Genomic DNA, 27346 nt, shown 5'->3' on the forward strand with positions numbered 1-27346 from the left:
CGGGGTCACCCCACGGGCGCTGTCTGTCTGGGCCCCTTCCGGGCATGCCCTCGCTCATGGCTGAGCTGCCCCGCCCCCCACCTACACACTGAAGCCCCGCACTCGCTGGAGGCCTCACTGTTTGGAGATGGCTGGAGATGGGCCTTTGAAGAGCTGGTGAAGTTATGTGAGATCAGTGGGGGCCTCATCTAAGCTGACTCGTGTCCTCAGAAGAGATCGGGACACAGACACGGAAGGACACAGGCCGGTGGCCCTGTCTCATGGCAAGGAGGGGCCTCAGGGGAGCCAGCCCGCCCCACGTGGACCCCAGACATCCAGCTTCCAGGCTTGTTCGGGTTCTGAGTCCGTGGACTCCTCCAGGGTGGCCCCAGCTAGCTAGCACACCCGGCCTCTCCTCCGAGGAGACGGACAGCTGGGCGTGGAAGTCAGGGCCTGCCAAGACCCCCTTCCAGAAGACAGGTCCCAGGCCAGGCTGCCCACCCTGAGGAGTGGCCAGCGATGCTTCCAAAAGCTGCTCACCTGCACAGCAGGCCTGGGCCTCAGGCACTGGACGGCCACGTAGTGGGCGGAGAGCTCGGGCTCAGGTCCTGGCTCTGTGCCCCTGCCCGCCTGGCCCTCGGGGCTGGCGCAGACTTACCTTGTCGTACCTGAGCGCCTGCACGATCTGGGGGATGTAGAACAGGATGGCGTCCTGTGGGGGGCAGGGTGCAGCTGTGACTCCAGGGTGGACCAGCCTCATCCTCCACCAGGCTGCCCCCACGGGGTGTCCCTGAGTGCCTCCCACCCCACAGCAGTTGGGGGCAGCCCCGAGGCCCACCCGGCAGATGGGCTCACCGGCGGAAAGGATCGCAGGACCTTGACCCCATACTGTGCCGTGAGGGGGTGCGGCGGGTACATGCTGGAGAAGTAGGACAGGCCCGTGGGCGGGTCCGCGGGTGCCCAGCACAGTACGTGGCTGAGCTCGGGCGCGTCGGCGTCAATGGTGTGCCAGGTGACCAGGAACTGGAGGGAGGAGGGGCTGGGGGTGGTCCTGAGCGGCATTCCCAACAGCAGTTGGCACGCTCTGTCCGCCAGCGCCGCCTCGGCCAGGGTGGAGCACCGAGGCCGTCTTCTACAGTACACGCCTCGTCCCAGGGCGGGAAGCATGGGGCAGCGGTGCTCACGCCCCACTGCACTCAGGGCTTTGGTCACGCTCCTCCAGGCACCCCTGGGGCGGTTCAGAGTCTGTGCGCTCCTGCCCTGGCCCACCACCTGCCCCCTACCTTGATGGCTTCTGGGATGTCACTAACGGCTCCCGGGTCCAAGCGCACCAGACGCGTCACCTCGTTGCCGATAGCCTCTGTGTTTTTGAACCTGCAGGCGCAGAGGGTGTGGGGGTCAGACACTGCGGACCGGGCCGGGGAGCCCGGGACTGAGGGATGTGGCCTGGCGCCCCGCAGCGTCTGAGCACCCTCACTTCTGGCGTGTGTGGTGACCCAGGACAGAGGGCCCTGGGGCCCTCCCCTTTCAGGGACCGCACCGCCCTTGGCCAGGCGCCAAGCAGCCCGTGGGCCAGAGGGCACCGCAGCGGGTGGGAGGGTGTGGGTGAGTGGTCAGGCCGCCCCGCATGGACTTGGCGCCCATGGGAGGAAGCACTGGGCAGGCAGCGTGGGCTCAGAGGGCGACAGGTCCCCCGGACGCAGGCACACGGGGCGGGGGTCTGTGAGGACTCAGCCCCCTCTGCTTCCGCCAGCCAGAGCCGCCGGGAGAGCTCACAACACAGGCACTGCTGCCCAAGAACGCCCCGGGAGTCACCGCAGCTGCTCCCTTTCCTGGTGGAGGAAGGCGGGCCCGGGGCTGCGGGGCACTGGCCTCGGGGCGGCCTGGAGCGCACCTGGCAGGCAGCTGCACGGCCAGGTGTGGCGAGATGCCCCAGGCAAGGTTGACGTTGTCCTTCCACTGCTTCTCGCTCAGGCTGCTGTACTTGGACCTCCAGTTGGCCACGCTGCTCTCCCCGGCCTGGTCCAGCTCCAGCTCCGGGGCGGACAGCGGGTTGTACCAGGTGATGAGGCGCTCGATCTCGGTGGCCTGGGGGACAGACAGGGACACAGCTGCACCTCCGCGTGCCCCCGGGGGCCCCACGGGCCTGGCGGGCGGGCCTCACCAGCAGGGACAGCAGCAGGGTCCGGCGCTTCATGTAGTATTTATGCAGCTGGGAGCCCCGGTTGGTCTTCTTGGACATACCTGGGGCGGGGGCGGACACAGGGTCTCCCTCAGAGACGCTCCATGAGCCTGAGGACCCGAGGGACCCAGGTGAAAAGCCCCACTGACCCGACTTCTTGGAGATGGTGGACATGCCGCTGGACAGCGGGTACGTGTTGATCCAGCCCTGTGTGGCCTGCTGGCGAGAGCCGACCGCAACATCCAGGTTGCTCCGGGTGTCCTGGTTGTCTGCGGGCAGACACAGCGTCCCAGGAAAAGGCGCCTGGACCTTCCGTATGGACGAGGCAGCCGCGGGGGAGCAGACAGGGGAGACGGCTTCACAGAGAGCCAGGCACCTGGGGCTCCGGGGGAATGCTGCAGCACAAGCTTGCTACAGCGTGCGACGCTCCCCGAGCCCAAAGCAGGGCAGCCCGAGCTCCGCCCCCAGCAGCCACGGGGCACCTGCTCCCCAGGTGTGCTCCCACACAGGGGGTCCGGGGCAGATGTGGGGCTGCCAGCCCTGCTCCGAGAGGACGCAGGAGCCACTGGGACACTCGCTGTGGCTGCCGTCCCATCCTGTGGCAGGCCGCCTGTGTGTGTCTGCTGCGGAGACCCTGAGGTCCCAGCTGCTGCAGCTGACCACGGGGACGCCCCCACGGCACTTATGTTAGAGTCACTCCTGACAGGACTGCCCTGCTGGGCGGCAAGGGACCGTGCCTGGCCCCTCGTGGCCCACAGGCCGCAGCCCAGGGTGGGCTGACGGGTGTCCGGGGAGCCCGTGGACAGCCTAGGCCGAGGGCGTCCGCCTGCCAAGCGCGGCAGGGCACGGGTGAGCGGGCCGGCGTACCCGGGGGAGCGAGCTGGCTGGCGGTCAGGTACTTCTTGTCCGAGAACACGGCGGTCCAGAACTTGACCATCACGGTGATGTCCTCGCGCAGCCTCTTGTCCCCCTGCGTCGGGAACTTCGGGGGGCAGCTGCAGACGGGCGGGGGCCGGGGTGAGCGTCAGGGGCGGGGTGGGGGGCCCTGGCCCGGGGCAGGGGTGGGGGGGCACCTGAAGTAGTCGAAGGCGGTGGAGTAGATCTTCTCGCGGAGCACGTTGCGGATGGTGGCGTTGGGCAGCACGTCCGCATGCAGCAGGGACAGGCCGAGGGTCAGCAGCCTACAAGGCGGGGCCAGGTCAGCGCTCCGGCTCCCCCCGCCCAAGCTCGGGGCCTGCCGAGGGGCAGTGGACCCCCATCCCGGGCCCCCGGGGAGGCCCGGCCCTCACTTGAAGCGGGGCCCGATGGCCGCCACATGCCGGTTCATGCTGCCCGCGGCGCCCCCGATGCTCAGGGACAGGGAGCGCTGCAGGAGGCTGCTGAACATCTCCACCTGGTCGGAGCTGCAGTACTTCGCGATCTCAAAGCGCTGCACCAGGAACTGGGGGGGGGACACGCTGCCTGTGGGGCCTGCTGCAGGGCAGGTGGGGTCTGCAAGGCAGGGGGCGAGGGTCTGGGGGGGGAGGGGCATCTTCAACCTGGAGCCCCCGGGGAGACTGGGCGGAGCCTGGGGGGCACGTACGTCGATCCAGATGTAGTGAGGGGTCACCTCGGGGGCACACGGTCTGGGCTGACTGGCTTCGGACGCGGCCAGGGGGTCTGCTTCCTTCATCTCCACAGAAAACAGGCCGAGCTTCTGCTCCACCGTCATCTGCCAGGCCCCCGCCATCTCCCGCATGAACTGCCAAGAACCTGCTGTTAGCACCTCCGTGCGGCACAGAGAGGAGCCTGCTGCGTGTTCTTGTTGGTGTTTAATTATGAAAAGAGTATACGCTCGCTGGAGACTTAGGAAACTGAGGGAGTGTGAAGAAAAGGGAAACCACACGGTCCCATGATGGCCCCACCCCAGGCCTTCTTTCACCGCACGCCCCTCCAAGACCACAGCAGGACACGCGTCCCGCTGCCTGACGCCCACCTGTCACTGCACCACCTGCTCAGGGCCTCCAGAACCCAGTGCCACCTCCACCCCACGGACCCACGACGATACCTTCATGCCCCAAACCAGGCCTGGGAAGAGCTGTGGGGGTCAAGTGGAGCCTGAGTCCCCACCACCAAGGTGTGGGGTTTGGAGGGCAGCAACTCCTTCCAAATGCAAAGAGATAGAGAAAAACAACAGAATGGGAAAGACTAGAGATCTCTTCAGGAAAATAAGAGATACCAAGGGAACATTTCATGCAAAGATGGGCTCGATAAAGGACAGAAATGGTCTGGACCTAACAGAAGCAGAAGAGATTAAGAAGAGCTGGCAAGAATACACAGAAGAACTGTACAAAAAAGATTTTCATCACCCAGATAAACATGATGGTGTGATCACTCATCTAGAGCCAGACATCCTGAAATGTGAAGTCAAGGGGGCCTTAGAAAGCATCACTGCGAACAAAGCTAGTGGAGGTGATGGAATTCCAGTGGAGCTGTTTCAAATCCTGAAAGATGATGCTGTGAAAGTGCTGCACTCAATATGCCAGCAAATTTGGAAAACTCAGCAGTGGCCACAGGACTGGAAAAGGTCAGTTTTCATTCCAATCCTGAAGAAAGGCAATGCCAAAGAATGCTCCAACTACCGCACAATTGCACTCATCTCACACGCTAGGAAAGTAATGCTCAAAATTCTCCAAGCCAGGCTTCAGCAATACGTGAACCGTGAACTCCCAGATGTTCAAGCTGGTTTTAGAAAAGGCAGAGGAACCAGAGATCAAATTGCCAACATCTGCTGGATCATCAAGAAAGCAAGAGAGTTCCAGAAAAACATCTTCTGCTTCACTGACTGTGCTAAAGCCTTTGTGTGGATCACAACAAACTGGAAAATTCTTAGAGAGATGGGAATACCAGACCATCTTACCTGCCTCCTGAGAAACCCGTATGCAGCAACAGTTGGGACCGGACATGGAACAATGGAGTGGTTCCAAAATTGGGAAAGGAATATGTCAAGGATGTATTCTGGCATCCTGTTTACTTGACTTCTATGCAGAGCACATCATGTGAAATGCCAGGCTGGATGAAGCACAAGCTGGAATCAAGATTGCTGGGAGAAATATCAATACCCTCAGATATGCAGAGGACACCACCCTTATGGCAGGAAGTGAAGAGGAACTAAAGAGCCTCCTGATGAAAGTGAAAGAGGAGAGTGAAAAAGCTGGCTTAAAGCTCAACATTCAGAAAAGTAAGATCGTGGCATCTGGTCCCATCACTTCGTGGCAAATAGATGGGGAAACAATGGAAACAGTGACAGACTTTCTTTTCTTGGGCTCCAAAGTCACTGCAGATGGTGACTGCAGCCATGGAATTAAAAGACGCTTACTCCTTGGAAGAAAAGCTAGGAAGAATTTCTAAGAAGAAAAGATAACCAATCTAGACAGTATATTCAAAAGCAAAGACATTACTTTGCCGACAAAGGTTGCCTAGTCAAAGGTTATGGTTTTTCCAGTGGTCATGTATGGATATGAGAGTTGGACCATAAAGAAAGCTGAGAGCCAAAGAATCGATGCTGTTGAACTGTGGTGCTGGAGAAGACTCTTGAGAGTCCCTTGGACGGCAAGGAGAGCCAACCAGTCCATCCTAGAGGAGACCAGCCCTGAATAGTCACTGGAAGGACTGATGATGCTGAAGCTGAAACTCCACTACTCGGGCCCCCTGATGTGAAGAGGGGACTCATGGGAAAAGAGCCTGATGCTGGGAGGGACTGGGGGCAGGAGGAGAAGGGGCGACAGAGGACGGGATGGCTGGATGGCCTCACCGACTCGACGGACCCGAGTCTGAGCAAGCTCTGGGAATGGCTGAGGGACAGGGAAGCCTGCGTGCTGCAGTGCAGGGGGTCGCAGAGAGCTGGACGTGACGGGGCGAGTGAACTGAACTGGCTCCTTTCCCGGCAGGGAGGTAGTCAGATTCTGGAGATGCCTTAGAGGTAAAAGGTCGACCTGGCAGCATCTGCTAAGGCTCGCCATGCAGTGAGGCTTCCTTCTGGGCATTTACAGCCAGGGGGCGGCGGGGCCAGGCTGGGCCCGTGCACTTGGACCAGGGGCCAGAATTCCCTCCCACCTCAGTGGCACTAAGGCACGAGGTGAACAAGGCTGCTCGCATTTTATCTTCCCACGAACCCAAAAAGATGGCAGGAAGCCGGCAGAGCTCGCCTCCGAGTTAGGGCTGCAGCTGACCTGTCTGCCCTCCTTCATGCCCTCTGTAACAGCACACGCTGCCTGGTAACAGGAAAGTCCAGAAACTGAAGACACAGCAATAAAGAGCGCGGCCCCTCTCTGCTGAGGCGTGGCAGGGCTTGCCCCGCACCTCCCGGTGGAGACGAGGCGGGCAACAGCCAGCCAGCAGCCCTGAGCTGGCAGCAAGGGCCAGAGGACAGGAGCCAGCGTGGGGCCGGGGGCCATCGAGGGTGGTGGGCAGAGAGCCCGCGAGGAGCGGCTCTCCACAGGTGGTATTTCCCTGGCAGGCCCGGGACCAGCGTGAAGTCTGCCACAAGTGGCGGACAGTCCTGCCAAGCCCGAGACCTCAAGCCAGCCTAGTGACCGGTGATGGCAGGAGGCAGGCTGGAGTCTCACAGACCCCAAATGAAAAGCAAAGTGCTGGGCAGAAAAACTGTTCCGTAAGCCCTCTCCTAATTTTGGTGAAAGAATAAGAAAGTGAGGGCGGGTGTCAGCCAGGAAGCACAGCTCTTCTCGCCAAGCCTCTGCCCCCCAGGGGTACGGCCTTCCCTGCAGCGCCAGACGGAGCCCCGCCCCCAGGCCCCGCGGAGCCCCGCCCCCAAGGCCCTGTGGGCTCCATTGCTTCCCAGGGTGTCGGCTCCACAGGCACCAACTTCAGCACAGATGACCCTGATGCTAGAACTAACCAAGCAGGCAAGGACTGTCAAGTAATGACTATAAAGACATTCAAAGACTCACAGGGAAAGACAGAAGAGGGAGACACAGGTTTGTCAGCAAAGAAGTACGAAGCATGAGAAAGAAAGGGGAAGCCTGAGCCTGAGAATTCTAATCCTGAGATAAAACTCGACACTGAGAGTGGCTTCTGCACAGAGCGCCTAAGGCAGGGGCCGCCCGGGGAAACTGCACGGAGCCCAGCTGAAGTGGACCGGAGTGCGAGGCAGGGAAAGCGGCCCGCGGGAGGGCCAGTGTCCGTGGGCACTGCCATCGTCGAGGTCCAAAACGAGCATCCCCAGAGCCCAAGTGAGGAGACGGGGAAAATGGGGTAAAAAATATGCTCCATGAAACACTGGCCTGAAGTTTTGCAAGTGTGATGAAAAGCCTGAAATCTCTAAATTTAGTAAGTTCAAGAAGTCCCAACATAAAATACACAGGAAATAGGACTCAAGTTATTAAAAGGTCAAAGATCCGAAACAGCACAGCTGTCAATTCAGGACCACAGACCCGGGAAAACCTGCCTCTGTGCAGGATGAAGGAGCATGTTCCCGCCGCCTGCAGCCCAGAAGTGTGGAGAGAACCATGGACCTGGGCTCCCACGTGAGGAGCAGACATGGTTTGGACAGACCCGGCGGCTTAGGAGAAGCCCGACAACACACACAGCCCTGTTAAAAGGCGCGAGTCACGTGCAGCAGCAACATAGATGAAGATGAGCCGCGCACGAGCTCTGATGGGACGGGAAGCAGCCGTGACCACAGCGCCCCACCCCACAGTGACAAGAGCCACGTGAGATGGCCAGGTGGACACGGGGTGCAGGACCCATGCCGTCACCCTGGGCATGCAGTCAGAACCTGCCGTGGGCCCTGAAGACAGCCCAGCACCGGCCGACCTCCCTCTGGGGGGCACGGCCAGTGACCCCTCACCTCAGCCACGAGTGTGCCCCTGCCTGGAACAACCCAGTTGCATCCTTGGAAGTTATCCAGCTAACCCCCTCAGGAGCAAGAACATAGAACCCCCTTCTGACCATGCATCTCAGCTTAATAAAAGCAGGAAAAACGAGGCACATCTGTGTCACCACGGCAATTAACGGGAATCTTGGAAACAGAAATCTGTTTTCAGATGTTATGTGACCCTCCTCTCCTTGGGCCCCTCCAGCAGAAGTCCAGAAACATGGGCCCCGGGGGCTGCCCTCCTGGGCAGCTGGGACCTGGCTGCTGTGGATAAACACAAGCGCCCTGGTGGCTCAGACAGTTAGAAGTCTGCCTGCAGTGTGGGAGACGCGGGTCAGATCCCTGGGTCGGAAAGATATTCTGGAGGAGGAAATGGCAGCCCACTCCAGTATTCCTGCCTGGAGAATCCCATGGACAGAGGAGCCTGGCGGGCTACATTCCAAGGGGTCGCACAGAGTCGGACACGGCAGGGACGGAAGCCACACTGGCAGAGCGAGGGCTCCCCCTGCCGAGCGCTGGGGGAGCAACAGCGTCAGGCACCGCTGGTCCCTGAACAGAAGTCTCCTCTAAGCTGGGAGACGTTCCTGGGGTCAGGCTTTCACATCACCGTCTTGCTGACATGCGAGGCCCTGGGGGGACAAGGGTGCTTGCCCGGGGTCTCCATGCTCCACAGCCAGGGGGCCAAGGCTGGTTCTCCACCCCTCCGGCCCCATGGCCAGCGTCTTACCGGCACCTCCACCCCGTTCTTGCCGGCCAGCAGCCACTCCCAGCAGGCCAGGGCGGTCTCCATGCCGTGCTCGTTGAACATCTGCAGCGGGCCCCAGCACAGGTGGTGGAGGAGCTGCGGGTCACAGTCTGCAACCAGGGGGATGCCGTTCAGAGGCCCTGGCGGGCGGGCCCGCGGCCCCCACGCCCGCGCACGGCCGGCCGCGGCCCCTGGGCCAGCACCTCTGCTGCTGATGAGCATGGCTGTCAGCTTGAACATGGCCTGCGTGTACTGCTGAGCATCGCCGGCGCCCAGCGCCGCCCTCAGCTCCTGGACCATCATCTTGTTCAGGTCCGACGTGTGGCCTGTGGCGTCCGAGAACCGGATCATTCCGTACACCTGGAGGCAGTGGAGGCACTCGTGGCCCGGCCGCCCAGCCCACAGCTCCGTGCCTGCGCCGAGTGCCAGACGGTCCCCGCAGCCCACCTCCCGCCCCCAGAGCTACTCCTCCAGAAGCCCCTGCTGCTCCCAATGCTCTGGACGGACCCCCAGGGCAGGCGGCTTCTTGAGTCGCATGTTTTTTTCTTTCCAAGACTTGAGAAGAGCTCCCACCCCTTTCAAAGACTGGACCTTCCCCAGAGATGGAGCTCCCGCCACCCCTGGGCGGGGGAGGTACCTCGCCTGCATAGCGGTTGCGCAGGTTCAGTGAAGCCATGAAGTTGGAGTAGTCCTTCTTGACACAGGCCGGCCGCTCCGTGAGCTGCGTTGCCTGCGAACACACCACAGTGGCCGCGCCGTCCAGCACGACCCCGTCTACCGCGTGGACCCCACCCCGCAGAGGGCCAGCCTCTGCTCTCCGTCAGAAGCACAGGCTGCGGCTCCCGAGTCTGGGGCCTGCCGGGAGCTCCCCAGGCGTGGGGCCGGACCCCGACCGCAGCGCACGTACCCCGAGGCTCGTGCTCTGCTTGTTGTAGCCGGCGTAGTGCAGGACACTCTCCGTAGCCATGGCCAGCCCCGTGTGCTGCGACAGGCCCGACACCCAGTTCTGGTGTTTGTTCAGGTACTCCTGCCACGGGACCCGCGTTGCCGCGGAGCTGAGGCATGCCTCTACGAGGCAGGTGGGCAGCCAGCCGAGCCTCCAAGCTGGCGCCACCCCGCCGGCGCCACACTCCCCGGTCAGCTGCCGAGCCCCTCCGCAGTCCCACCGCACGCCCCACCCCGGGCTGGCACATCTGCCCCAGGCGCCCCGACTGTCCCTGGCCCAACACACCAGCACCGGGTCTGGGTAAAGCTCCCGACAGCTGGAGGGAGCTCACCAAGGCTGCTTCCCGCCGACCTCAAGCAAGTACCTGCAGGTGGGACTTGGTGACTGTGGGCGCCCACTTCATGGCCTCCTGAAGGATCATCCCACAGCGCGCAGCGAAGTCCTTGACGATGCTCTGGCAGAGGGGACAAAGGCAGGCAGCACTCAGCGCCCCGGGGCTGGGCTGTGGCCCCGGGACCCGCCCGGCCCTGCCCTGCCCGCCTACCTCTCGGGCCTCATAGGTGTCCGGGACGGTGATACGGTAGGGCACGTCGGGAATGTCGTAGTACGGCTGGTCCTTGTGGATGTCCTGGAAGCACAGGGCCCACCTCACACCGCGTCCCCACGGGCGCCTCCCTCCCTGCCCCCGCCCATCTGTGACGGGTGCCTCCCCCCACCGTCCCCCCACTTGGGGCGTGAGGCAGGCTCGGCGGGGGCGGGGCACTCACAGCGCTCAGCGACAGGGACAGGGTCTGCAGAATGTCCAGCATGGTCTTCAGCACCGTCCCGCTCCAGAGCAAGTGGGGAAACCTGAACCCAGAGCCCCCTGCTCAAGGCCCAGAGCCCCCCACCCAGAGCCGTGCTCCTGAGACCACCCAACCCCATCGTCCTGGCCGCCACCGGCCAAGCCCCACTGCTCCCCACGGGGCCCTCTCTGTCTCCATCCACGGCCCCTACCCCCACACTGAACATGGCAAGACGGGACCCTTGAACCACAGGGGCTGGGGACACCGGCTGCACTCGCAAAAGTCTGAGTGCGACTAATAGCCGTGTGTGTGTGTGTGGCACCTTGGGGTACACAGAAGGAGCTGCCGGGAGCCGGGGGCCCACGGAGTAGGCTGCAGGTGTGGAGGCCGGCTCAGACACGCCCTCTGGCCCTGCCCGGACAGCATCTGCTTCGGGGACCATGCAGGCCCGTTCGCTGTCTGAGGCCATCATGGGGCCGTGGGGCAGGCCCAGGCTGCCCTCAGGGCCCTCCCCTGGCAGTCATTCCGGCAAGGCTCCCGGCAAGGCAGGGACAGCATGGGGTGCAGGGGGCTCAGGGCGGGCCCGGTCCTCCTGTGGGGCCGCGGGCTGGGGGGCAGTGCACGGCACGGCAGGGAGTGGAGCTCACTTGTCCACCAGCCCGGACAGGTACTTGTCGGCGACCCGGCGGATGCGCTTGTGGACGTGGTTGAAGCTGACGAGCAGGAACTGTGCGTGCCGCTCCAGCTCCTCCTCGTTCTCCTTGGTCTTGGCCTGGGTTCGGAGCACACAGGCTGCAGGCCCCGCGCGGACGTTCTGGCGGGCGTGCGGGCAGGCCCCGTGCGCGCGTTCTGGCGGGCGTACCCCCAGCTTACTTTCTCCGCCATCATGTTCAGGAAGGCATCGAACACCTTGTCGGCGACGGCGATCACACACTGCATCATCCCTGTGGCACAGGGGCGTCAGTGGGGGGCCGCCCCGCGCCCCCGGCTACACCTGCACGTTCCCACCAGCCCCTTACAGGCGCCTTCCGAGTCAGCACACGGCCCTCGCGGCAGCCTGTCTCTGCTCTCCCACTAAAATGCAAACAGCACCCAGGCCGTGCACTTCTCTCTGCTGCCTCGACTCCAGTGCTTCTACGTGGTCTTGTCCCTTTCCTCGCGTTAGGTCCGCTTCACTAGGGCTTTGGTGACGGGCACGCTTTAACAGCACAGAGAGGTTCGAGTGTGGTCCTGCTGCAACGGTGAACCTCGGGCCCGTGCATAGCACCCAGGGGCGTGCAAGTCCTCATGTCTCACACAGACTCGTGTCCTGAAAGCTCCCAGGAAAGGAGGACGGGGCTCTAAACCAAGTGTGGCCTGCAGATCCTACTGCTGGAGGCATGTGGGAGCCGCTGGGTCTGCTCGGGAGTGGCAGGCCTGCTGCAGCACGCAGGATGCCCCAGGGAGGGGCAGGCGCCCCACGGTGAGCTGTCTGCTCTTGGCTGACTAGCCCCTCTAACCGCTGCTCGTGTGACGTCTCTGCCCATCAGCTGCAGGGCACCCTTCCTACCTGGTCACCGACACCAGGGGTGGCCCTACACAGGTGCCCGACCTCTCCCTGGACCCCGTGGCTCTTTCCTGATCACACGAGAAGAACACCTACAGTCGCTAATTTACAAACACTTGGAAGAAATGGGCTTCCCTGTAGCTCAGTTGGTTAAGAATCTGCCTGCAAGGCAGGAGACCCGGGTTTGATCCCCGGTTCAAGAAGATCCCCTAGAGGAGGAAATGGCAACCCACTATAGTACTCTTGCCGGGAAAATCCCCAGGGACAGAGGAGCCTGGTGGGCTACAATCCGTGGAGTCACGACTCGGTGACTACGCCACCACCAGTGGAGGCCCAGTTAGACGCAGCCCACACACAGGCACACGGGGACACGTGCACCCCACCTCCAAGACGGGCGTCCTGGTGTGCTTTCCCTTTTCTAAGCAAGACAACAGAGACGCGTCCACGTGTGGGTTCTGCACCCTGGCCTTGGTCCTCTCAGCAGCAGTGTTGAGAAGCAAGACCGCCCCTCAGCCACGAGCCGCCCAGCACACGCCTGCCCCCAGGGGCCCAGGCCACGTGCTGTACTTATGTCTCTGAGGCGGCATGCAGCGGCACGGAGCTGCCTGCTCCAAGCACACAAGGAGCACGCTCCGTCTACACCCCGAAGCCCCCACGCACCTCGGAGGCCCGTGGCGCCGACTTACCGGACTTGTCTTTCTGGATCGCTTTGTCCTCGAAGTAGCAGAACATCACCTGGAAGCGGGCGGGGTCGGTGGAGCGCAGGACCCTGTGGGACGGCCCGGGTGAGCGCCCTGCTCGGGCCCTGCACCCGCGGCGCCGCCCGCACGGCTGAGGCCGTGAGCGCGGCGGTCCCCCTGGGGCCTGGAGGGCCACGTGCAGGGCTGGCGGCCGCTCTGGCGGCAGTTCAGCGGCCTGGGCCCAAGCGGAGGTGGCCGCCCGGAGCCCGGGGGCATCGGGGGCTCAGGAAGGAGGCGCACGTGGAAAAGCGGGAGAGCAGGCTGGCACCTCTAAGGACGCTGACGTGCCAGGAGGAGCGGCACAGCCCAAGCCGGGATGGTGTGCGCAGGGCCAGCCCGCGTACCTCATGTACTCCAGCCGGTAGACGGACAGCAGGTAGGTGGACATGGCGAAGTCCAGCTTGCCAATGAGGGTGGACACCTCGGGGGCCGGGTCCAGAAGGTTGACGATGGTGCTGCGCAGCTCGCTCAGCTCGGCCTGTGGGCGGCGGGGCTGCGTGGGTGCAGGCGGCCCCACCCCCAAAACCGGCCCCATAGCCACAGACACACAGGACCAGCCCTCTCATCCCCGGGAGCTTCCCGAAACCCCGCCTGGAGCGCCGTGCTTGGCAGGGAGGCATCCTTACGGGCGTGACCGTGTCGTTCTTCATGGCTGAATTGTACTGGAGGACGGACCGCAGGGGCTCTCTGCTGGGGAAGGTGAGCAGCGGCGACTTGGTGGCGATCTCACAGACGCCCTCGTACCACTCCTCCGGCCAGAGTCCTGCAGGACGGGGGGGGCTGAGGCGCCACCTGGCTCGGGAGGTGCCCCACTGGGGCCCACGCTGACAGCGGCTCTAGCCGTGGGCCCCTTGCCTGAGCCCGTCCCAGGATGGGAACAGAAACCAGTCTGTTTCCTAAGTGAGGCCGGGTCCCCGAAGGCATGTGGTGTTCCCAGAACCCTAAAGCACGTCCCCACTATGGAGGCAGCAGCCACGCTGGCCGCCGTGCACGCGCACACTCTGGGCCTGGGCCTCTCTCTGCCCTGTCCCCGGGGGCCCTACCTGAGCCCTCCACGGCGAACCCCATCAGCACCGAGTACAGCCAAAAGTCCCGGAAGAGTTTCTGCAGCCTCGGCTTCGGCTCCTTGATGGGCGGCAGCCGCCGTGTGAGCTGGCGGAGCAGGGGCAGAGAAGGGGGCTGTCTGCACATGGAGCTGAGCGCTACGGACGCGAGCCCGTGACCCAGCCTCCAGGCCTCCTCTCAGAGGAGCAGTCACCTGGCCCGGGAGAGGAAGGCTGGACCAGCGGCCCCTAGCAGGCTCCCTGGAAACCCTCCCGTGCCCTCGAGTGCAGGCAGGCTTTGTGCTGGGAGGGCCAGCCCCGCTTCACCACCAGGAAGCAGGCGGCAGCAGCCCCAGGACCTCGGCCAGGTGTTTACAGGTGGGCAGCGTGCCTGCAGGAGCACCAGGCCCGAGGCAGGGGTGCGGGGGTGCGGGGTTGGGGGCAGGGAGGCGCAGGGACCATGGGCAGAGCCCAGCGCATGAAGCAGGTAACAAGTGAGCCTCTCGGGACTGGACTCCCCGCAACGCCCCCCCCCCCCGTGGCAGTGTCCCGCTGTGTGTGTGCGGGGGCTCAGGTATGGAGAATGGTAAACGCACACAGCACCTGGCGGACGCGTAAACCCTCCCGAGCCACGGTGCTAACTAACCCACCACAAGCGGGGCTCCTGGGCCCAAACGTGTACTACGATCCATAAGCACCGAGTACATGCCAGGTGGTGGCCAGGAACAGGTGACGCCCACCACTGTGCGAGGATGGCAAGATGGGCCCCTTCACCCACCGTGGGTAGGATGATAATCAATACAACACTTCTTGGAAAGCGAGTTCAAAACATGCACCATAAATGAGACACCCTGGGGCTTCCTGGCAGTCCATGATTATGACTGGACTCGCACTGCCAGGGGCCCAAGTTAAGCCCCTGGTCGGGGACGAAGACCCTGCAAGCTGTGCAGCACGACCCAAACAAACGGAACCCCACAAAGCAGACACAGAGGCGACCAGGGCCGACGGCCCCTGCGAACGCCCCGAGAACCTCCGGGGACCCTGCAGGCTGTGCAGCAACGGAACCCCACAAAGCAGACACAGAGGCGACCAGGGCCCCCGGAGCCTCGGTGCGGCCCTGCTTCCCTGCGACACAGGGGAGTTGCGCTGGGTGCCCTGCAGGGACCAGGGCTGGCACGCAGGCCTGGGCCAGGGTCTCCTTGTGTCCCCCACGGCCGAGAACTGAGGTCGGCATGCACGGTGGTGGGGGCCCACACCCAGGGTAGCGTCCGAGCCACCCCCATGACACAACCCAGCCCTGGCCACAGGGTCCTGATGGCTCGTCCACAAGGAGACAGACGGGCCTCCAAACGTGGAGTTGCAGCTGCTGGGCGGTGACCGGGCGCACAGCGGGGCTTTGTGCTGACGAGGCTGGGGGGCGGTGTTCCATCTGCGACCTGTGTACTTTGGAAGACCGCGACTGCAGCCCAGCGCCAAAGGTCGCAGAAGCGCGCGGCCGACCTTGGCCGATTCTGCCCCTGCAGAGCCACTTTGCACCAGCGGCACAGAGGTGAGTAGGTCTCCAACCTTTCTGTGGGTGAGGTGGGTGACGGGCTTGCTTCTCTGTCTGGCAACACCTTCCCATAGTCCCTACAGCTCTTTTCAGAAGGGAAGGGTCTTCTATCCATTTTGCCCGCCCGTGAGAAGGGTCTGCGCGAGCTTAAGGACCTGAACTGGGGACGGGGCTGGGGCGGGGGTCATCCTGGTTCTGGGGTGTCACAACTGGTTCAGGAAAATGTGTCTGTGTGTGTCACATGTGTGCACACACACATGCAGACAAACCTGGTGAGCCTGGGGACAGGGCCCGGGGGTGGCGAGCCTGGGGACACGGGCCTGGGGGTATTCTGTGCTGAGTCTGAAGTCCCATCCACTTTAAGAGCGTCCTCAGCTCTGTCAGCCACGCTCCTCCTGGGCCGGGGGACAGCAGCCAGGAGGGACAAGGGCCACGAGGGCCGGGCCCTGCTCCGTGCAACCAGCATGCGGCGGCGCCCCAGAGCAGGCCCAGAAAAGCAAGCTGTCGCGTGGTTCACCTTGAGAAAGCACGGCTTCTCTTCAAACATAATACCCTGGATTTAAACACAACCAAGCGGTAATTCTGAAGCATCTTACTTAACTCCTACGATGCTGAATGGCAAGACGACAGGGAGATGTACCTTCCAGGTCCCTAGCTTTTATCCACAGAACGCGAGGTCTCAGAAGATACACCCTGCTCCCTCTGACGAGGGCGTAATGAACGTGACGGGCTTCTGAGCGTGGAACACCAACTCGTGCTGAGTGCACACGGGCAGACCTGGACGCTGTCACCTCCGCCTCCCCGTCGGCTCTCACTGCCTCCTCCTGAACCCTTGATTACAACAGTGGGGTCAAAGTCGGGAGCCACGCGCCTGTCCCTCTCCAAACACAGTGCTCCGGGCGTGCGGCTGGCTGCACTCACAGGGCTGAGGGCCGAGCGCTGGACACTGCGGAGGGACCATGACCCTGGGTCCGGTCAAGCCCCCGGCCCAGCGCAGGCGGGACCCACAGGCTGACACCCAGCGCAGAGCTCCGGTCTGGCCCCGTGCACAGGCAGAGGCGTGTGCACTGAGCCCGTCCTCAGGCCCAACCAGCCCAGCTCCACCTCACAGGAGCCCGCGGCGCTCTCCCAGCCTGGGTGGGGAACAGAAGTCCTGGTCCCCAGAGGCCCAGAAGATGGCTGCACGCACACACACACACTGAACAAGACACGCCCCCGAAGGGAACTGAAGGGACACTGGGTGCTGTCCCCATCCTGGGAACCGGGCACGGCGACAGCCACGCTCTCCCGGGGGGCAGTGCCCAGAAAGGGAGGCGGGCACGCAGGGGAGGGGCGGCAGGCAGACGCCCCCCCGGGGCACCCCGCTCACATGGAGGAAGCCCCTCAGGCCTCTGGTAGGCGCTTCTGACAGCACCCCCGACACCCTAACCCAGAGCACTATGGGGATCCTGGTGGAGACAGGGCCCTCCCACAGCAGCGGGCAGTGACTGGCAGCTGTGAGAATGCACACCCCTCACCCGCCGGGGCTGTGAGCAGCCCGGGAGACCCCTGCACTGCAGACACGGCCCAGTTCACGCAGATCAGACCCCCACGGACTCCCAGCACAGGAGGGGGCCCCCAGCCCCCTGCCAGCACCGTCCTCGTGAACCCTCCACACTGCACGTGGGCCCCCGGCCCATCGGGGGACACTCTGGTGCCTCCAGGACCCTGGGTGTCACTCGAAAAATTGACCCAAAATTCAGTGCATGAGTGAGAAGGAAACTCCCTGGGTCCCCAGGCCCCAGGGTTTTGCCCACTTTTCCACCAGGGGTTCTGAGCGGCGCCCCTCACGAGGCCCCACAGAAGGTCAGGCGCGTCTGGGGACGGGCACCCGGGGCCCCACTGGTGTGTGGGGGGGTCCCCAGGCCGTCCTCACGCGTCTGTTCTCCCCCAGCTCCAGCTCCTCCAGGATGTGGTGCCCGCTGCGCCTGCTCCTGCTGGCCCTCCTCCTGGCATCCGCGTGCAGGACCCTTGGCCTGCGGGGGCGGCGTGATGACGGCGGAGGCGAGCCCGAGTCTGCGGAGCCCCAGTGGGGGCGGCTGAAGGGCAGCAACGTGAGCAGGGCCCTGCCGCCTGCCGCCTTCCACGAGGAGAACACGGTCACCACCGAGTGGGCCGCGGACGGGGAGGAGGAGGACTACCTGGACCTGGACAAGATCTTCGGGGAGGACGACGACTACAGCGACATCGTGGACGCGGACCCCCCCACGCGCCCCGGGGCGGGCGCCAGCAGCGTGCTCCCGCTCTTCCCCGGCAAGAGCCGCGTGCAGCGGCTCAACCTCCTCAACGCGCAATTTGCCTTCGACCTGTACCGGGCGCTGGCGGCGCAGGCCGGCGCGGCCGACAACGTCTTCCTGGCGCCCGTGGGCGTGTCGGCCACCATGGCCATGCTCTCCCTGGGCCTGGCGGGCGACACCCACCAGGAGGTGCACACGGCCCTGCGCTTCGCCGAGTTCGTCAACGCCAGCACCACCTACGAGCTGGGCACCGTCCACAACCTGTTCCGGAAGCTGATCCACCGCCTCTTCCGCAGGAACTTCGGGTACACGCTTCGCTCTGCCAGTGACCTCTACGTGCAGAAGCAGCTCCCGGTCCTGGACGACTTCAAGGCCAAGGTCCGGGAGTACTACTTCGCCGAGGTCCGGGCGGCCGACTTCTCCGATCCGGCCTTCCTCGCCCACACGAACCGGCACGTGGCCCGGCTCACCAAGGGCCTCATCCGAGACGCGCTGCAGGACGTGGACCCCGCGACACAGATGCTGCTCCTGAACTGCCTCTACTTCAAAGGTAGGAGCCGGCGCGGCCCCGGCTGGACTCGCGCGCAGGGCGGCGGGGCCTGCAGCCTCCACCTCCCCTGCCCCTGCAGAGCGAGGCTCAGGGCGGCTTGCAGGGCCAGGGCAGGTCCCGGCGAGGGAGCCCACGGTTCATGCCTTGCTGCGGCCGTGACCGGCTGCTGCTGGCAGTGTCTCCGTCTCATGGGCGTGGAAATGCACGGCTGCTCTGAGGAGCAGGGCTGCTCAGCGTCCCCTCCGGCCCGTGTCAGACCTGAGCGGGTGCCTCTCTCTGCATCAGGCCCACCTGGACCTCAGTTTTCTTATTCTCTTTCGGGACGGACCAATGGCTGGAGACCGGCTGGGCTTGAGGAGCTCACGTTCACACCCCCCTCTTTCCCAGACAGCTGGGGCAGGGAAATCAAGCCTGTATCTAGAGCTACTGCTCTGGGCCAGCAGCGAGGCACCTCCAAACCCCACACACGTGCACACAGGCTCCTGGGACCCCAGAGATAAGGCAGCGCGGGTCTGTAAAGCCCAGGCCCGGCTCGCAATGCCCTGTGGGCACCCCAGCCAGGACACCTCAGCGCCCCCCCAGACCAGGGAGCTGGCAGGCAGCCAGCAGTGGCAGGGTCGCGGGGCAGCCATGTGTGTGCCTGCGGCCAGGGCAGCCTCTGAGCAGCGGTTCTCAAGTGTGGCCCCCACACCCACAGCATCAGTGCCACCTGGGTCCGGCCCAAACCAGACGTGTGGGTCAGACCGTGGGGTGGGCGGTGCAGCCTGTCTGAGCGACCCCTATGCTGCTGTCACAGAGGCCCTGCTCCGCTGACCTCACAGGGTCCTGGGTGAACAAATTCCCGGTGGAAATGACACACAAGCACAGCTTCCGGCTGAACGAGCGGGAGGTGGTCAAGGTCCCCATGATGCACACCAAGGGCGCCTTCCTGGCGGCCAGCGACCAGGAGCTGGGCTGCGACGTGCTGCGGCTGGACTACGTGGGGGGCGTCAGCATGCTCGTGGTGGTCCCACACAAGCTGTCCGGGATGAAGACCCTGGAGGGCCAGCTGACGCCCCAGGCGGTGGAGCGATGGCAGAGGAGCATGACAAACAGGTGCCTCGGGGGCGGGGGCGCCGGGCCGCGGTCGCTTTAGGGGAAAGGGGTACTGTCCCCCAGGCCGTGGTGAACTCAGCCCAGAGCTTTTGCTCGGCCAGAGGTGGTCAGGGCGCACCGGCGAGAAAAGGCGCCGGGACAGGAGCGGCGTGGCTCCACCCCAGCCCTGCCCCGGCCCCGGGGTCGTCCGCCGCGCCTGTCCGTCTCGGGTCCCTGTCAGGACAGGCTCTGTGGTTGGTCGGGGCGGGAGGGATGCATCCGTCACCTCCCAGTCTCCCTGGGCCCGTGTGAAGACGTGACCCTGGTCCAGGCTTCCCTGCAGGACCGGAGCACACAGAGCCGGAAACGGGAGAAAGGCAGGCCTGCCCAGAAGCCAGGCCGCGTCATGCCCCTCACGTTTGCTTTAAGGACCGTCCCTACTGGGTTTCCTTCCTAGTCTGACTGCCCGCCACCTCTGCCCTGAGCTGGTGACGGGGCCAGACCACCCTGCTGTCCCCGCTCAGTCCATCGGCACCAGCCGCCATTCAGCGGCCCAGTTGCCCCTCAAACCTTCTGTGGGCTCCACCCGCACGGCGCAGGCCGGCCGCCTGGCCCGCCCACGGCCCTGCTCCCACCCCAGCCAGAAGAGCCTGTCGCTGCCTCCAGCAGGCCCCGCTCAGGCCCTGGGTCTTGTCCCTCCTCCTCGGACGCTAACAGACTGCTGGGTGCTGCGGCCTCGCACGCGGGGTCCTGGCGCCAAGGGGGCAGCGGGCCTGTGCCGCGCTCATGCCGTGGAGCACGGAGGACGGCAGGCCGGGTAAGTCACGCGCTGTCCCTCGAGCGCACTGAGCTGCACCTCAGCCCCTTACGCGTTGAAGTGACAGGCGGCCACTGACACACGGCGTCAGGTGCCTCCGAGCCCCAAGTCAGGAAGAGCTCTGCCAGCAGGACAGGGACTCACAGGGCCCAGGACCCTGGCGCACGGCAGCAAGGACTTCTGAGTAACAGGGTTACAGGAGCGGTCTCTCCATCCTCCCCAGGCGGGACCGGATGAGCAGCGCGCGGGCCACAGACTGGCATGGCTGCGATGTCTCAGGGAACGGGGCTCCTCTGAGATGCGACGTGGGAAAAAACGTGCTCTCTTCCCGACCAGGACACGGGAGGTGCTCCTACCCAAGTTCAAGCTGGAGAAGAAGTACGACCTGGTGGGTGCTCTGCGGGACCTGGGGGTCACGGCGCTCTTTGACAAGCACAGCAACACCACGGGGATCACGGGCCAGAGGATCGTCATCGACCTGGTAACATCCGCCCTCGCCCGTCCCGTCTGGGCAGGGCCCCCGAGCCCCCACCCCGCCTGTGGACCCTGGGCCTGCTCATCGAGTGCCCTGGGGAGGCCCATGTGGCCGCGGTGCGCACCACAGAGGTGACACCGTTCAGCCCCTTAAACAGCACAGCCCCAGCTTAGCTAACGGGTGGGCATCGAGTCCCGAGGACTGTCCAGACCCAGTGAGCCCGGCCTCCCCCATCACCCTGCCCCTTCCCCGGAGGACACAAGCCTCTGCACCCCCACCCCGAGTGTGACCGCTGCCCCCTGACGCGTCCCTTGTGCCCGACACAGTTCAAGCACCAAGGCGCCATCACGGTGGACGAGGAGGGCACGCAGGCCGCGGCCGTGGCCGCCGTGGGGTTCATGCCGCTGTCCGCCCAGGCCCGCTTCAGCGCCGACCGGCCCTTCCTGTTCCTCCTCTACGAGCACCGCACCGGCTGCCTGCTCTTCCTGGGCCGGGTGGCCAACCCCGCCAAGCCTTAGTGGCGGGGCCTGGGCGTCTCGAGTGCTTTGGGGCATCCACGGTCCTGCTTCCCTTCTGGCAACCACCAGGAGGTGCCTGCGCCGGGACCCCGTGGCCCGGCCCCCTTTCTGGGAGACGCGGACGAGGAGGTGACGCTCGCGCCATCAAGCCTGCAGGACAGCTGTCGCTGAAGGGTGCTGGCGCAGACACACGGCCCCCTCCTCACAGCTCACCCCCAGGCCCAGCAGCGCCCCCCTGCCACCCAAAGCTGCTCCCCACTATGGAGCACGAGGGCCCCCAACATGCTGACAGCCAGCCCCTCCTTGAGCGAGGCCCAGCCCGCTGGCAGAGGCATGGCTGCTCAGAGCACAGCATGGGCCGCAGCCACGCCTCCCACCCAGGGCTTAATAAACGTAACGCTTTTACCGGGTGTGCTCTCTTTTCATAAGCACAAATAACTAAGGGAACCCGAGTTCACACTGCCCGACGCCCCAGAGTGCTAGAGGCTGAGAGCAATCTGAGGGCCCCACAGTGACCCAGGGCAGGGCACGCCCTCGGCTCGGACACGGCAGTGCGCATGGGGCTGGGGGCTGCGTGCACGGCGCGGCCTGAGACCCACTCCCACCTCCGGCGTTCTGAGGCGAGCTCTCTGCCTCAGGCTCCCCGTCTGTGAAATGGGGACACAGCCCCGCCTCGCAGGACTGCAGTGAGGATGAAGTGGGTCACTGCCTGAAGGGGATCAGGACAGTCCTGGGGCAACCACCCAGCCTGGGGGTCCTAACAGGGGCCTTGCTGGGCCCCTCACCTTCTCCGCCTGAGGTGAAGCACAGACTCCTGTGGACAGATGCTGCTCCCATGAGAGAACGGGCACAGCTTTCAAAGGGGCCGGTGAGCTCAAAGTGTGAGTCCACGGCCCTGTGTTACGACACCGGGCGAATAAGTAACCTGCCCAAGGCCCCGGAGCTGCAAGGGGCCCCTGGCCGAGCAGCCTGAGCGGACGTTTTCCACAGCCTGTCACGTGGCTGCAGCTCCAACTGTGGAGCCTGGGACACTCTGAGGAGCGTTCACAGAGTCGCAGGACAGCCCACGACCCTCGGGCAGGAAGGCGCCTCGGTGGCCAGGGGACCCAGCTCCCTGACCCCAGGCTCCAAGGGCACCCAGGAGAGAGCGGCTGCCTTAGGGCAGGAACCCCCACTTCCCTCCCAGACCCACCGGCTCGTGCCCACGACAGAGTGACTCAGGACAGCGTGCCACCGAAAGACCCGAAACTGGAAAGAGTGTAAAACGTCAGAGCAAACTAACATCGAGGGAAACCAGCGTCTCCGTGCACATCTGGGTTGCCCGGAGCAGAGGCTGGAACCACGCTCTCCAGGCTCCACGTTAAGCAACACAACCAATATTTGTCCCCCTGCCCCCAGTATAACCATTAACTCGCTGACTCCATAGCACGGACTCCGTTCGCGTGACGGTCACAGCAGGGACGCAGACGGTTTCAGGTGAGCGAGCACTGGCCGGCCACTGCTCACAAGCCTGCCTGCCCTGACCACCAGCCCCCCGGACGCCTGCGCCGACCACCAGCCCCCCGGACGCCGCCTGCCCCGACCACCAGCCCCCCGGACGCCGCCTGCCCCGACCACCAGCACCCCCCGGACGGCCACCCCACCTTCCCGAGCAGCTCTGCTGGCAGAGTGTGCATGGGGGCTGGGACGCCCACTAGGACCCCACATGCAGGGCCAGGGCTCCACCCCTGCCCGGGTGACCCTAAAACCTGTGTGCTAAATCACAGTGCACACGTGTGCTTAGCCACGTCAGCCCGTCCACCTCTCTGCGACCCCGTGGACTGTAGCCCGCCAGGCTCCTCTGTCCATGGGGTTCTCCAGGCAAGAACACCGGAGAGGGTTGACGTGCCCTCCTCCAGGGGATCCTCCCAACCTGGGGATCGAACCTGGGCCAGGAGGCAGCATGCTCCCTCCACTCAGCCTGCGGCGCCTCACCAACAGAGCTGAGAACTACACATACGCCAGTCGGCCGTGGGCTCCTGTCCACCTCGGCCAGCAAACACCGCATTCCCAGCGGCCCCCAGACTCAGATGGCGAATGCCCCCAGAGCAGGCCCCAAGACCCCTTTCCCGAGACACGGACGGGCCCTCCACCCACCCGCCTGGCCTCCACTTCTGGGGTTGCCCTGCAGCTGGGGGTCAGCCCCTGTGTAGCTCCAGCTGAGGACACACGCATACGTGCTCGAGATTCGAGTGACGAGGGAGCTGGAGGCAGACGCAGGGGCTCCACCCCAGGGTGCGCTGACGGGGCGCTCGGGAACCACCTGTGTAAACAGAGCCACCCCCGGCAGCACCTGCGGGAGAACTGCGCGGGGCTGGTACTCACCACTGCGATCACGGGGATGAGCACGCCCAGGTTCCCCGCGCTGCTGGAGGCCTGCGGGGACAGAGCCAGGTCACTGACCAGCACCCCTTGTCTCATCAAACAGAAAGACAGAAAGGCCCCACACGGCATCCTGAGAAGCGAAACTCCTTCAAACAAAACGATGAAAGACACGTACAGGGAGACGAGTAAAGGTGCTCAACCTTACAAGCAAAACAAGGCACAATTGGCGTCACACAGGGGATGTGGCGACTCTGCACAAAGGCCTCGCGATGTTACAGACGCGACGCCTAAAAAGCACTCGGTCCCCCTGGAAAGTGCCCACTTTGGACGCCGCCCCCCAAGAGGTCTTGCAGCCACCTGACACCTGTTTTGTTCCCACCAGCTCTCCATCCCACTCAGCCCGGAGGGTGGCCCCCACCAGCCCCCAGGAAAGCGCCAGGCCCCACTCCCAGGGGGGCCTGGGGCGGCGCCCACCTTGAGGGCGGGCCCCTTCTCGCTGGCCCGCTCGCTGGCCCGCTTGCCCTCCAGCCCCAGCTGCACGAACAGCTCCAGCAGGTTCATGAGTAGCTCGTCCACCAGGTGCTCGTCCTGGACGTTGGCCGCGATGTTGGCCAGGGCGTTGATCACCGCCAACGAGCAGTGCCTGCGGGAGCGAAGGGACAGACGGACGGCAGGAGGAGGTGAGCGAGCGCAGCCAGGCCAGCCCAGGGGTCCAGGGGCCAGGCTCCCGAGGAGGCGGCAGCGAGCCCGCGGACGAGCAGCCAGAGCCCAGGGCTGTCGTGGGGACACACGTGGCGCCACACACACACACACGGCTGGTGAGCGAGCTGAGGTCACGGCCACCCAGCCGCCCGCCCCCCTCGGGGGTCAAGAGGGGCGAGGAGGACCTCCACCCCGCCCTGCACCCTGCCTAGGCCTGGCCAAGCCGAAGGAGGTCCTGCAAACACAGGAGGAGCGTCTGTCCTCGGGCGTCGCACAGCCGAGGCTGCGGTGCCCGCGCTCAGGACCCGCTGAGGATGGCACAGGAGCCCTCGCTGGTGTGCCATCCTGATCACAGAGGGGTGCGAGAGCTACCCGACACGCAGGCTTGGGCTGGGCAGATTGCAGCGCCGCTGCCCGACGGGCAGTCTGACGACGGGCAGGCCAGGCGAGGTGCCGTGCCCACTGGGCATCGGGCAGGCTGGGTGTGAGCAAGGAGGTGCTTGCTGAGGGCAGCGAGGTGCAGGCCACCCCCGCCAGGAAGCATGGATCTCTAGCACACGGTGCTTTTGTGAGAAGCGGCGTTAATTTACAGGACAAGACCCCGAGTGGCCCCCTTTCTAAGGATGGAGAGCGACAGGGAGGCAGGAAGGCTCACCTGTAGCCGTGGTCCTTGTAGCCCTTGGTGGCCGAGTACACGACCGAGCTGGCCTTCACACTGATCTGCTGGAAGAGGTTCCACACCTCCTGGTAAATATATTGCTGGAAGAGAGAGAGGGACCTGTGACCACATCTCGCCAAGAGCGCCCTCCACGGACACCCAGAGGGAACGCGCCGTGGGCCAGAGCCGTGGGGCTTGCAACTGCACCAGGGCTGCCCCCTGCAGCTTTACGCAAACCTCCAAGCACACACCTTCCACTTCCACTCCAGTCTAGTCACGTCAGCAAAAACTCAGTTCAAGCCCCTTTACCTGGCCGTCTAGAAACCACTACTCTGAGCTCCCTTACTTGGGAAAAACCTCGGCACCCGGTGTTAAGGAAGTTGGGAGCACGCGACCCCCGGAGAGCACGTCCAGTCTGTACTCTCACGCTCCTGCAAGTCACCGGAGCTTCCCGCGCGGGCCCGCAGCTCTCTTACGTTTCCAGTGATGACCAGGCAGCCCAGCTGGTCGATGATGAGCACGTCAAGCGGGGAGGGGGGCTGGCAGAATTTCTGCTGCAGAATCTGCAGAATGGGCTCCATGACCTTTGGGGTGTCCCTCAGGGCCACCGCAATGTGTCCCAAGGCCCGGATGGTGTGGTCGGGGATCAGGTGTGCGTCCCTACACAGGGGGGAACACAGGACCTAGGGACGGAGCTCCAACACCCAGCGCGAGGTGGAGCCGGGGGCCTGGACCGTGCGTCTAACAGCGACTGCCGGGGGCCTGTCGACACCAGCGCCAGGCAGGAAGGCAGGGCTGTGCAGCCCAATGTCCGGGGCGACACTGAAGGTGGGCTTCAGCGGACACGGAGGGACAGACTCGCACCCGAGTCCAGGCTGGACGAGAGAGCAGCAGAGGAGCGTGCGCACCAGCCAGCCCGAGCCTCAGGGGCTGCGCGCCCCACTCCACATCCCCGTCCCCAGGGGCGGGGCGTACTTATCGCTCTCCTGGGAGATGTACAGCCGGTTGGAGAGGCTGGCCAGGAAGGCCTCCACGATCACCGGGTCCACGGTCAGGCCCGCCTTCAGGCACCTGGGCAGTGTGAGGCGGCACAAGAAGCGGGTGAGCGCCTGCCTCTGGTCTGGGTTTGGTCTTTCTGTCTCGGGTTTGTAGGGTTTAAAGAACTGCCCTGAATGCACTCCCCCCAGAAACCTGAATGAACACTGAGACACAATGAATTCAAACAATGGCTTCACGTCACACCGTTTGATAAACGTCTCAGTTGGAAATAATAACTTCACTGTTTTGCTCCCTTCAGAATGCCATACTCATCCCAACTCCAATCAAACTCCCTGAGGACCTCCTGGGTCCAGTGGTCAGGAAGCCACCTGCCAACGCAGGGGCCACGGATTCGCTTCCTGGTCCGGGAAAAGCCCACAGGCCGTGGGTCGAGTAAGCCCATGAACCACAGCCGCTGAAGCCGTGCTCCGCAGGAAGGGGAGTCACGACAGTGAGGAGCCCATGCACCCCAACGAGAGAGGGGCCCGCTCGCTGCCAGCAGAGAGAGCGCAGCAACAAAGAACCAGCACAGGCAGAGACGAATAACAAACAAATAAAGGTGGAAAACAAGCCTCCTTGCTCCTCAGCAAGGCAGTAAGCAGGTGGCTGAGCGGATGTTACAGCTCCATGTCGGGCGTTGAGCTGCATGGAGAGATGCTGTGTTCTAGAGGGAGCCCTCGCAAACCCCAGGAGCCTGGGGCCTTCAGGCATCTCGCTCCCCACGTCTGGGGCCTGGGCCACAGGGCCTGAGGTGAGTCTGACAGTGGCCAGGCTCTCCGCTGCCCACCTGCAGACGTTGTCGATGGCGATGTCCCGAAGCTGCTCATACATGGACGGCGGGCTCCTCCTCCCCGACGCCATGTCCAGGGCCGACTCGGCGTGCGCGCTGGTCACACTGATTCTTATCTCGTTCCCAGCAGCTGAAATCGAGAATTCAGAGGTGTGTCTGGTTGAGCCTGGCACCTTTCATGCTTTTCTCTGACACTCAAAACTGAAATTGTATGTGGATCGTTTTTATTCATAAAGGCAATCACTCTAGAAAGATTTCTCCTAGCATTTCAGAAGCCAGTGTGTCAGACAACAGAAAGGATGATGAAAATGTTTACAACGATGAACACTTAGGTTACAAGATGGTAAATATGTACAACAGTCACATCTTAAGGAAGGAATGAGGCAGGGCCCTGGGACCTCCCCCAGCCAGGGATCACAAGCAGCAAGCCTGGAAGGTGGGGTGAGAGCAAGGGCCTCAGTCTGACTGAAGGGAGAGGAGGACACGCCCACCGAGCGGCACTTAACCTCTCACTGCAGGTCAGAAGATGTGGTCTGGGCCCATGTTTTCAGGGCACTCACTCTGCAGGCTGCCAGCAGAGCAGGTGCCAGAGAGAGAGTCCTGGGGGGAGATGTCTGGGAGGGAGGGGCCTGGGGGAGGAGCCCGGGAGGGCGGGGCCTGGGGGAGGAGCCCGGGAGGGCGGGGCCTGGAG

The 27346-nt window shown here is 64.0% G+C and overlaps 2 protein-coding genes across 2 annotated transcripts in view; one reads left to right on the top strand and one right to left on the bottom strand.

Moving 5' to 3' along the window:
* PI4KA (phosphatidylinositol 4-kinase alpha) overlaps nt 1-27346 on the bottom strand; it is a 50054-nt gene that overhangs the window by 6723 nt on the left and 15985 nt on the right. Inside the window, exons 14-42 of the mRNA XM_040251207.1 lie at nt 26653-26785; nt 25803-25898; nt 25304-25487; nt 24825-24928; nt 23942-24110; nt 23468-23518; nt 13842-13950; nt 13425-13561; nt 13143-13276; nt 12745-12827; nt 11386-11456; nt 11160-11284; nt 10495-10576; nt 10272-10355; nt 10092-10181; nt 9689-9808; nt 9419-9511; nt 8985-9141; nt 8764-8891; nt 3744-3902; nt 3451-3602; nt 3235-3342; nt 3029-3156; nt 2311-2430; nt 2144-2223; nt 1874-2067; nt 1263-1353; nt 835-1002; nt 638-691 (exon numbers count right to left, since the gene is read on the bottom strand). Coding sequence (XP_040107141.1) covers nt 638-691; nt 835-1002; nt 1263-1353; nt 1874-2067; nt 2144-2223; nt 2311-2430; nt 3029-3156; nt 3235-3342; nt 3451-3602; nt 3744-3902; nt 8764-8891; nt 8985-9141; nt 9419-9511; nt 9689-9808; nt 10092-10181; nt 10272-10355; nt 10495-10576; nt 11160-11284; nt 11386-11456; nt 12745-12827; nt 13143-13276; nt 13425-13561; nt 13842-13950; nt 23468-23518; nt 23942-24110; nt 24825-24928; nt 25304-25487; nt 25803-25898; nt 26653-26785 — 3404 coding nt within the window. The remainder of the gene's footprint in view (nt 1-637; nt 692-834; nt 1003-1262; nt 1354-1873; nt 2068-2143; nt 2224-2310; nt 2431-3028; nt 3157-3234; nt 3343-3450; nt 3603-3743; nt 3903-8763; nt 8892-8984; nt 9142-9418; nt 9512-9688; nt 9809-10091; nt 10182-10271; nt 10356-10494; nt 10577-11159; nt 11285-11385; nt 11457-12744; nt 12828-13142; nt 13277-13424; nt 13562-13841; nt 13951-23467; nt 23519-23941; nt 24111-24824; nt 24929-25303; nt 25488-25802; nt 25899-26652; nt 26786-27346) is intronic.
* SERPIND1 (serpin family D member 1) lies at nt 17314-21513 on the top strand. The gene is made up of 4 exons (XM_040251213.1): nt 17314-18219; nt 19041-19314; nt 20447-20591; nt 20912-21513. Exons 1-4 carry the CDS (start codon nt 17343-17345, stop codon nt 21101-21103), a joined length of 1488 nt encoding a protein of 495 aa, XP_040107147.1. The 5' UTR covers nt 17314-17342; the 3' UTR covers nt 21104-21513.

The sequence above is a fragment of the Oryx dammah genome, unplaced genomic scaffold (assembly GCF_014754425.2).
Source record: "Oryx dammah isolate SB20612 unplaced genomic scaffold, SCBI_Odam_1.1 HiC_scaffold_12, whole genome shotgun sequence".
Lineage (NCBI taxonomy): Eukaryota > Metazoa > Chordata > Mammalia > Artiodactyla > Bovidae > Oryx > Oryx dammah.